General features: G+C 42.6%; 1 protein-coding gene across 1 annotated transcript in view; it reads left to right on the forward strand.

The window, feature by feature from the left end:
• Positions 1–11,127, forward strand: part of HGD (homogentisate 1,2-dioxygenase) — a 44,239-nt gene extending 33,112 nt beyond the window's left edge. Inside the window, exons 11-14 of the mRNA XM_043875367.1 lie at positions 768–872; positions 3,213–3,339; positions 8,124–8,305; positions 10,780–11,127. Of these exons, the coding sequence (XP_043731302.1) occupies positions 768–872; positions 3,213–3,339; positions 8,124–8,305; positions 10,780–10,929 (564 nt within the window). The 3' untranslated portion in view covers positions 10,930–11,127. The remainder of the gene's footprint in view (positions 1–767; positions 873–3,212; positions 3,340–8,123; positions 8,306–10,779) is intronic.
• The last annotated feature ends 330 nt before the right edge of the window (positions 11,128–11,457 follow it).

Genomic DNA, 11,457 nt, shown 5'->3' on the forward strand with positions numbered 1-11,457 from the left:
TTAAAGCATATTCCCTGTATTGTATATGATATACATTTGACAGAGAAGCACCATTCTAGAGGTGGCCAGCAGCTCCATGGGTTTCCACTTTCTAAGTGAACTCTATGAAGGTTGTTCTCCCTTGTGTACCATGATCTGTGCCCTGGGAGACTGATCTCCATGGACTGTATCACCTGGACTTGCTAGCCTGACTACTTTCCTATAGCAGAACACTGATCCTCTCTTAGGGCAGACCCAAGAAGCATCACCTTAGGATTGCTCTGAAATCTCAAGTCCTTGGGGCTGGGACTCAGAGAACTCCTCACCATCCTCACTCACCAATCCAGGCACTACATCTACCAGACGCTCCTTTGAGCAGTAGTTACTTGGAGAGCAGTCACAGCCAGTGCCTGCCCTCGGCACCGGGAAACCCAGATGGTGGCCTAGGTTGTCAAAGAATTGCTGGCATCCACAGATTCTCAGCATTGCATTAGTATTGTTGAAAAGGCACTACTTGGCCATGCTTCTGCTGCACATGTGATCAGAGGCAGCTATAACTGATGTACTGGAAGAATAGGGTCAGTGGCACAGGGAGGACAGTTTGAGAGAAAGTGAAGCAACCATAAGATGATTCAGGGTGATATTTCTCCCAAAGAATGGTATTATTAAGTTATGCGAATAGAATCAAATCAAGAGACAGTAATGCCAAGTACAAACTGAGGAATCATAGCTACAAAAGCACTATGTGCTAAAATCACCCTCTCCTGCTTTTTCTTTTTGTCACTTAGGATGTCTCCCCATTCAATGTTGTGGCTTGGCATGGGAATTACACCCCCTACAAGTACAACTTGGAGAACTTTATGGTCATCAATTCAGTGGCCTTTGACCACGCAGTAAGTCTGGCCCATGGAGGAACCCTGGGGAGAGGGTCCCTTTAGGCTGGACAGGTCCACAGTAGACACCTGGTGTTCACAGATTTAACCTTTCCAGTGTTGCCTTGGAAGCCCGAGACTTAAGTCACCTGTCATTGTGCTGACAGGAATTTGAAACATCTGCTGCAAGGCTTCAGTGATGGAGTAAACAACCTACCAGAGGGAGATCAAGACTAGACACTCAGCATTCACCCTGCCACACAGCTCAGTTCTCTACAGGGTATTCACAGTAACTTTCCTTCCTGGCTAAGAACACGATTTCCTCCTAGACAATGTATCCCAATAAGAAAACCAACTGCTAATATCAGTGATGGAGTATTGAGAAAGGAAAATTTCTGAATTTGGAAATTTCTCTGTCCTCATAAATACCAGAAGTCTGCCTGCCCACTTCAGAACTTCTACTCCTGGCTCTTTTTAGCTGAGATGGGACTGACAGCTCTCTTCTGAAGTTACTCGTAACATTCAGTGCTTGAATTTAAACCAAAGAAATTCTAGAGTATGAACTCGGTCATATTTTTCACTCAATCAGGGGCTGAAAATAGGTCCCCAGTCTACAGTGCAGGCCCCTAAGGACCCACTTTCATGATAAAGTGCTAGTTCTGAGATCCTGGGGGAAAGTTCACTTTGCATAATAGATTAACTTAACCCACAAACTGGAGGGACAATTACAGCAGAAGTCAGAGAACCAAAGACAGAAAGATTACTCTAAGCCAGTTCAGTTTACCTCTTGGGGCTCAAAACTACCTTTCTGAAGAGCAGCAACTCGATAAAACCAAGAGACAAGAAAATGAGGCATCATGCCCAAAGCAGCAAAAAAAAAAAAAAAAAAGGATCCCGAGACACTGAAAGAGCTTTTTTTGAGCCTCACTGCCTTTTAACAGTTTCAGATCATTTCTCATGACAGATGAAGAAGTATTCATTCTCGCAGCATTAAGGGTTTCTTGATGTGCATTTACACAGACATTCTCCTTTGTACTGCTGCTATAGTCATTTTCCCAAAATTCAGACCTGATCTTTCTAATGCTACGTTACAAACCTTTGCAGGCTCCCTGTGGTTTAGGATTATGTCTGAGCTTTGAAGCGTGGTATCCTATGCTCGTCACCATCTGGCCCTGGACTTATTTCCCAGGACCACCTCTGCCTCTCTCCCTCCTGCCAATGCACTCTGGGCTTTAGTTTTCTTGCTTCTTAACAAAATCTCTGTGCATTTTGATGTCTTTCCTGTTTTCTATGCTTAAAATGCCTTTTTGCTTTTCCTTCCTTTCCTTCCCTTCCCTTCCTTTTTTCCTACCTTCCTCCTTCCCTCCTTTTCTTATTCCCTCTCTTTTTCTTTCTTCCTGCATTCATTCTTCAGGACCCACCTCAAATATCACCTCCCTTGTGAAGCCTTCCCTGATCTTCTCAGGAAGAGATAAGCACTCTGTACCCCTTTGGATCTCTATTTACAAAGATAGATTGCCCTTGGCACCTTGCTGTGATTCTTCAGACACTTATTTCATTACTCCTTCTGTCCCCTTAACACACACTTGCCACCACCACCAATGGTGCTGAAGGGCCAGGAATAGAGTTCAGTCATCTTTGAATCCCCAACCCTCAATGACATCAGAAAGCAGACCTGATCACACTGATTGCCATTAAATTTGAATCTCAATCTTTCCACTGAAAGAGTCTAACATTCTTTACAAACACTGAAAGACTCTAACATTCTTTTCAAATTATAATATTGTCCCCCAACCTATTCCCCTCTACACTACCACCATCCAGATGAGTGATGTATTAATATTTTAGGCCTGAGAGTCAAACAAGGATAAAAAGCCATGAAGATACCGTCTGGAATCTCAGTGATTCCTCCAAAGAGATGTGCATCCTACATCTATCCCAACACTCAGATATTATTTTATTTCTATTTCCACCTCACTTTGAGCATCCCTTCTGCCAAGAGCTCCCTGCAGCACATGCCAGCTCCAGTCACCCTGACCTGAGGTTGGGAGGCAGGCACTGCTGGTTCTCAGACCCACAGGGTAGTACTTACATGAAATGGGGGCTCAGCAGGGTGAAAAAGCTGCTCAGAATCCCCTTGGCCGCTGTTAATTTATTTTGCTTCAAGCACAGCAAGAGGGGAAAGTCAAGTGAGTGATTACTGCACCTCGATGACAAGCCCAGACTTCGTAGCCTGGCCTGCAGTTTGATCAGAAATTACAGTGTCACTCGAAAACCCCTTCAGCATGGGGGATGTGTGTCATTGTTGGTCACCTCCCCTTTCATCATGTCTTCAGGCTCTTTTTGTCCTTCCTTTCCCAGGACCCATCCATTTTCACGGTATTGACTGCTAAGTCTGTACGCCCTGGAGTGGCCATCGCTGATTTTGTCATCTTCCCACCTCGATGGGGGGTTGCTGATAAGACCTTCAGGCCTCCTTATTACCACAGTAAGTCATTTGCCAAGTTACATTTGGGGGAAAAAAAAGAGAGAGAGAGAGACAGCCAAGTGGTCAACATGAACCCTGGGGAACACTGCTAGAGGTATTTCTAGAGGCAAGATGTCCTGCCCTGGCTACAGTTCAGAATCCCGCCTCCCAAGGCCCAGTGCTGCTCCCTAGACTGTTAACTTCTTAAACATCACAACTTGTGATGTTTGGCATCAAGTTGGCAGTGGCGTGTTGACTCTGAAGAGAAAACCCTGTGTAATGCCTAGAGCCCAGTTCCTCTGGCCCCAAAGGGAGGCACAAAGGCTGGTGAAGCTTGCAGCAAGACATTTCCTTACATTTCAGGTGTAAAGGGAAGTGGATCTGTGGGCTGTTGTTGCTTAGTTCGTTGTTTTGGGAGAGTTCATTATCTCAGTCTGGCTCAAGAGCCAATAAAGTGTGCCTTCTCCAATGGTTTTGGAAGGGTAAAGCAGATTGCAGTCCACACCAGGGGAAAGATCCTATTCTGGAAGCAGTTTCTGCAAAGCAGTTGTTATCTAGAACAGAACTTATCAAATCTATTATTTTAATTTTATTAATATTATTTTTATTTGGTGAAAAGTGAAAGTGTTAGTCGCTTGGTCATGTCTGACTCTTTGCAACCCCATGGACTGTAGCCCACCAGACTCCTCTGTCCATGGAATTCTCCAGGCAAGAATACTGGAATGGGTAGCCATTCCATTCTTCAGGGGATCTTCCCGACCCAGGGATTGAACCTGGGTCTCCTGCATTACAGGCAGATTCTTTATTGGCTGAGCCACCAGGGAAATTAAAAATTATTGACCCTTTCTTTATGACTCTGTAATAAGTTCTTCAAAAGTATTAACACATTTATTTCTCATAACTGTTGTTAGAGATATGTATCATTATCCTTTCTTTTTTTTTTTTTAAGAAGATGCAACTGAGCTGTGAAGGGTCAAGTCCTCACAGCTAGTTAAGTGGTGGAGTCAGTGAAGTATTGATGAAGTACTGGACGTGAAGACAGTCTGATGCCAGAGCAGACAGTCATGGGCTTTAATGGATGTCCCTAGCACAGTGCCCAGTGCATGATATGCATCCAATAAATATTTATTTAGTAGGTGAATGCATCACCAAGAATGAATAAGGTACCTCATGGTGTACTTAATGAAGGTAGCATTTTTAATTGTGCAGTAGCTAGCTATAAATTCAACCTAAATGTCAATGCACAATTCTTCTTCCTGGATATTGCACTTTTGTACACAAAGTTCTGGAAAGACTCTGAGGTGCATTTCAGCTGTAACATTCTTTTTTAAAAAGCCCCTTTCTTTAGTTAACCTCAGCACTTTGTCCCTCTGGGGCTCTTGTCTGTATGTGCCCAGGTGCCAGGGCTTTGACTAAAATGAGCAATGTAAGTGTTTCAGAGGGTGGAGGACAAAGGCCTTCAGAATGAAAGAAGGTCACTTCGTGGTCAAATGTCAGCATTGCCTTTTTCAGGTGACATCAGCTGAAAAGGATGCAATTGGTTTAACACTTCAAAGACACCAGATACTTTGCGAATAGAAATACAACAAATTTTGTCCTTTCTGAGGAATATCAAGCCCATCACATGTCCTAACTCTTCTCCTCCTGGAAGTTAGTCCCCTAGAGGACCTGTTGTCAAGACGAGAGGCTTGGTCTGAATTATAGTCTGACCCTAACATACTAATCCTTGGTACTTCCCTATTTCACATAGTTCTTTATGGAGGGTGCTGTATACGCCAGAGACACTGGTTTTCAAATTTTAACATATGTCAGTGTCACCTGGAGAGTTAAAACATGGATTCCTTGGACCCACCCTCAGAGTATACAGTGTAGGGCCTGAGAATCTGTGGGATGTTTTTTCTTTTTTAAATGGTAGTATAATTGCTTTCCCATGTTGTGTTAGTTTCTGCTGTACCATGAAGTGAATCAGCCAGATGTATCCATCTATCCCGTCCCTCTTGGACCTCCCTCCATGAAAATTTGCATTTGTAACAAATTCCTGAGTAATGTTAATGCAGCTATTCCAGGAACCACACTTTGAGAGCATTAGAGGATATAAAAATCACTTATTAATAGAATGCCTTTAAAAAAAATTCCCACAGGTCTGCTATCAGAGAGTTGAACTAGTTGGTGTTGAGGTGGAACCTCAGAATCTGCATTTTGAACTAGCAAGTCAGGGATTCTGATGCCGGAGCTCCACAGACCACATGCTGAGATATGCTGGCCTGGGGCTTGTCTTCCCCATCCAGGTTCCCTACTCTGCTACAGCGCTCAACCCACTGCTTGACTTTAATTTGTAATTCAGACTGCCTGAAACAAGTGACCTCATGAATGCCTCTTGTAACTTCTTTTTTATAAAGAACTCTGAAATAAATTTGGCTCAGGAGAGACAGATCTCAGAAAGGCTTGATTGCCCTGAGTTAGTTGGAAAAACCACAGAACCCTGAGTTAGAAATTATTTTTTACCAGAGACATTAAAAATAATGCTTTAGCAATAACCAAAATCTTTGCTACTTTGATGTGACTTTACAGAAGTGGAGAATGATTTCTGTAGAAATATTGCCTCCAGTCATCTTAATGCACCTTAGTCGACTGGATTCAGCATTAATCAAAAAGGCAAGGTCTACCTTCCCACTGTCCTTTGAAATATAGAAAATGATGTAGAAATGTCATCACCAACTCATTGCTACCTAAATTCATATTCAGATCAAAGCTGAACTCATTCTTGCTCTCTTCTTAAAATTAAGCCTTGAAGGTGACCCTGAGGACACATACTAGATAGAGGAGTATGCCAGAATATTTAAGGCATGAGCAGAACTGCTTTTAAAATGTAGACACTATATGCTTACAGTTACCTTTCCCCCTCTATTTCTGCTTCATGGAGAAACAAGTAGTGCTATATAATCTAGGTCTTGCGTTTTCTGCAGGGGCCTGCAGCAACATTTTGGTTTCTGGGCAAAATGTTGTTTGGGCAGTTCCACAAGGAAGAGAAGGGGAGAACAGAGGATGAGATGGTTGGATGGCATCACCAACTCGATGGACATGAGTTTGAGCAAGCTCCAGGAGTTGGTGATAGACAAGGAAGCCTGGCGTGCTGCAGTCCATGGGGTTGCAGAGTCGGACATGACTGAGCGACTGAACTGACCGACAAGTATTTTGCCACTTGACTATATTCACATGTAGGGAAGAGGAGTGGAGTATTTATCAAGTCAAATGTTTAGCTTTGCAATGTTTGCCAGTACCTTCCATATCTCTCTACTCTGTCTATGATTTGCAGTGTCAGCACTCTCACAGGACTGACTAAGACTATGAGGAACATTCAAGAGGCTGCTTCTTACTCATTTCTATCACAGTACTTAGCACAGTGTCCATATATGCTGGTTGGATGGATAGGTAGATGAATAGGGAGGGGAATGGACAGATGAATGGATGTATGCATAGATGAGTAGATGTTTTCAAGGTGTTGTGTTTCTTTTAATTCTTGCTCTAAATAAAAAGCTTTGTTTAAACAGAAATGTAAGATAGAAAGAGTGGGAACATGGTGATTTTTGTCAAATTTTGTTGATTCCAGGAGGCACAACTAGGACCAATATACTCAACTTTACATGAAAGCAAATTTCCATTTGACTTAGGAGAACTTTCTGATGCCCAGAGTCTTCAGTAATATGACAGATTCCTTTGTTGAGTAGAGCACTTCAATTCACAGGAGGCATGCAGGTTATTTATCAGGAATGATATACAGATTATTTCTGTATTGAGTAAAAGTATGGAATCCCTTGGTCTTCCCTGGTGGCTCAGATAGTAAAGAATCTGCCTGCAATGCAGGAGACCTGAGTTTGATCCCTGGGTTGGGAAGATTCCCTAGAGAAGGGAATGGCTACTCATCCCAGTATTCTTGCCTGGAGAATTCCATGGAGAGAGGAGCCTGGCGGGCTACAGTCCATGGGGTCACAAAATGTTGAACACGAACGAATGACTAACACTTTCACTTTTTTTTCAGGGATCCCTTCCAGTATTAAGATTTTCAGGTTCTTTGAAGAGAATGTCAATGGAAAAGGAATGAATCTAAGAAGCATTTTGGAAAATGAAAGAATAAGATGATATTAGATTCAGATACAGAAGATATTTGTTAAAATATATAGTATTTATGGATTAGATTATAGATAATAAGGTTTTTTCACACAAATTATTATTTGATAATGGACTCCAAGTCCAGGGTTCTTTCCTTATATCCCATTTCCAGCAATGTACACACACACACACACACACACACACACACACACACACACACACACACACACACACCACTTTAATTTTCTAATTTGTAACCAGAAATATGGTGATGCCCTGTACTACCGTGAGGCTATTTGGGAAGGAATTCAGATCTGGGAAAGTGGATAATTTTTATATGGGGCTTGTAAGCCTAGATGATGGAGTACATTCACTCTTTATCATGATTTGTATGTTACTTATTATTAAAATTTGTGTTTGGGCCCTGCTTTTCTTTAGATCTAGCATAAGTTCGTTCAGGCAGTGAAACCTAAGACTTCTGTTAATCTACATAGCCACGGAGTAGGACTTTGCATACCAAGAATTCCACACTAATGAATGTTTTGTGGTTGTTTTCCTGTCTATGTTCTTTATTACTTCTATGAAATTTTATGATTCTCCTCTCTTCTTGACATTCTGTGGAAATAATGTTTGAGAAGTCTCAGTGTTTGGGGTCCTTGCCTTGGATAATAAAAATACTTTTTCAATCTTCCCAGGGAACTGCATGAGTGAATTCATGGGACTCATCAAAGGTCACTATGAGGCAAAGCAAGGTGGGTTCCTGCCAGGGGGAGGCAGCCTGCACAGTCCAATGACTCCCCATGGGCCTGATGCCAACTGCTTTGAGAAGGCCAGCAAAGCCAAGCTGGCACCTGAGAGGATTGCTGATGGCACCATGGTAAGCAAGTTAGATATGAGGCTCTGGTGGTCTCTGATATCCCCAACCTTGTTGAGAGGAATGGCTATTTTTTTCCTCCAAAGTCACAGAGGAGAAGTCTGGAGAGGAGAGTGTCTGTCTGTATGTTCCCACCTGTGTATGCACACACCCTGTGTGTATACTAGATGCCTGATATGTTAGGATAAAAAGAGCTTTGTACTTGGAGTCAGGTCTAGGTTTGAATTCTAGCTCTTGGTTCCTGTGTGACCTTGAGGAATTTACATAACTTCTCTGTGCTTCGTTCTCTCCATCTGTAGAAAAGTTAGGGCATCCCGTGAAGCTGGTGGCTGTGATTTAACCCTGCTGACTGGGCCACACTGTTCAGACAAAAGGGGGGACATTATTAATACTGTGTCAGGAGTCTTCCCTCATCTGTATGTGGCCCTGTATATATAATCTATATATATATATTCTGTCTCAGAGTCCCTGCTTTTTGAAGTCATCCTCCAGGACCACAGCAGTAGGGTTTGCAGGATGTCACTTTTAGCTGGTTTCTCAAGCCCAGGAGGGTCAGGAAGCGTTTGCCTGACTATAGTCAGGGCTGGTGAGCAGCAGTTCTCTCATTTTCTTTTGCTCTCCTTTGGCAAGGGATGAAACTGATGAGATTTAAAAGCTATTTTGTATTCCTCCTGTGTCATGCTGTAAACAATGAAACTGAACACAATTGCAGTTGGCTGCGGTACTTGATTTCATTTTATTTTTGCATTCTTGGAGGTAGAGTTTATGAACCACAAGGAGTAATTTTATGTAACATCATATGCAAACTTGCTTTACATTTTTAAACCAATGCCTTCAATGTTACCTGACTTTAAAATCAATAGCACAGACCGGCCTGACTCCATGCCCAGCTTGCAAACTACCTGAGCAGAGAGTTTATCTGCCCCTCTACCCAACACAACGCAGATTGCTTTCAGTCCCAACTCAAGGACCAGAGTCAATGAAGCTTATCTTCAGGGGCAGGGTGTGAGTCCCATCTGCCAGACCTCAGCTCTGTTTCCCCTTGCAAGGGCCTTTGCAGTTTCTGTGGAACACTTTCATCTCTGTGTGAGAGCTCTATGAGATATTCATCATCTTAAGCTACTACCTCCGAAAGTTCCTAGAGGTACACAGGCTAGCCCATAGTTACCACTTAGTAACCTTGAATGCCCAACCTGGCTTTGGATAATGTTACCAGGGAGCAGTGTTCTGCAACAGTGAAGCACGGGACAGGGCTGTTTTTATGAGGAACAAGACTTTGGGTCTCCCTCCCCTTTTCCCATTATGTAATTTGGATCCAGGCTCATCCACATGCCTTATCCTTATACTACTTTGGAATAAATTAACTTTATAATACTGCCTTCATAGCTCAGCTGGGATGGGGCTTTGTTAGTCCAGTCAGACAGGGAGTCTCCTAAGAAGCAGTTAGCAAAGAGACAACAATAATTATGTCCATAATAATGATCTTTATATCTGACTAGTGCTTTATAACATGTCCAACACCTCACATCAAGCTTGTCATGGAAAGTCAAACAGGGACCATCATCTCTATCATTATAGACAAAAAGAAGTTAATACATATTAGAATGTATGCCAGACATTAACAGGGGTTCTCTGAGTTGTGGCACAAAGAGAATTTTTATCTTCCTTTTGTCCATCTGTATTTTTAGAATTTCCAACAATATGAGTACATAAGAATTGTAGGGTTTTGTTTTTTTTAAAGCCATAATTGGTCAGAAAATCAGCAGTAGGTGAAGCTGGAATGTCAAGGATGCACAGGGCACTTGCATATGCTTTCTGTTGCAGACAAAACCTGCCTGAACATAAAAGGACACCCACCATTCAGAACCTTCTGGGACAGGGCTTTTAAAAGTGCAACAGCCATTCCTGCTCCCTTCTTCCTGCCTCCTCACTCTCTTTTCCTTCTTTCCCCTTCCCTAGCCTATCTCTTGGTCAGAGTCCTGCAAAAGAAAGGCTCAAATCCCAAATCTGCAACTTCTCATTACTACCATCTTAGACAGTCACTTCCCAGCTCTGAACCCTAGTTTCCTCATCTGTTAAATGGGAATTATGTTCTCTCTCACATGGACATAGCCACCATAATGGCCCCTGAAAAGAATAATCCCAGGACTCTCCCACCTCTGCCCTTGGATCTAGCAAATTTAGCTCCATGGTGCTACAAGAACAATGTGATGCTTATGTGCCCAACTCCAGTTTAGTAAGAATAAAACTTGAATGTCAGAGAAGCTGAGGGTTTCATACAAGCTATCACCCACTTGTAAGTAGCAGGACCAGAGTCAGAACCCAAGGCTTGAGTATTTTCTCCTTCCCATGCAAGCACATGTGATTTATTACTCAAAGAGTCTACCTACCCATACCTTCTCTCTTGACATCTGGTCAAATGTGTTTTATTATACACCTCACTTCCTCTTTCTTGTCTCCATCCCCATTCCCTACAGGCATTTATGTTTGAGTCTTCCCTAAATATGGCCGTCACCAAGTGGGGGCTGAAGACCTCTAACTGTCTGGATGAGAACTACTACAAATGCTGGGAACCTCTCAAGAGCCACTTCACCCCCAATTCCAGGAACCCTGCAGAAACTAATTGAGACTGGAGCATGATGCCATAGTTGAGAATGAATTTGTGTGATTGCCTTCAGAATCCCATGCCCTTGGGCAGTGTTTGGGGAGGGGGGTTGGTTAAAATGGAAACTCACTTTTTCATGGTCAAGGAACTTAATCATTTTTAGAAATGTAATAAGTTCTGTCAGCTTAATTACTCAATAAATACTTGCTGGTGTTCTGTGAAAGTGACAATTGGTCATAATCAGGCATTGACGAGGCAGGTGTGGGGTGAACGGGGATGGGAGTCCATGAGATTGGACCAGGTGATTAGGTTCTCCTGGAGTGAGAAGACGGGCAAAAGAACAGAAAGGAATGGGAAGTGGTGTTTGTCACTACTTTGTAGTTCGAACACATTTCCCTCACTTTGTTGCCGTAGTAGCAGTTTTGATATGCTGCTACCAAATTTTTATTTAACATTGAGTAATGAGAGTCAGCTATGTGTTGGGGCCTAGGAACTAGGGTTGCCAGATAAAATAAGATATCCAGTTAAATGTGAATTTCAGATAAATCAT

This window comes from Cervus elaphus, chromosome 19 (genome assembly GCF_910594005.1).
Source record: "Cervus elaphus chromosome 19, mCerEla1.1, whole genome shotgun sequence".
In the NCBI taxonomy this organism is placed as follows: domain Eukaryota; kingdom Metazoa; phylum Chordata; class Mammalia; order Artiodactyla; family Cervidae; genus Cervus; species Cervus elaphus.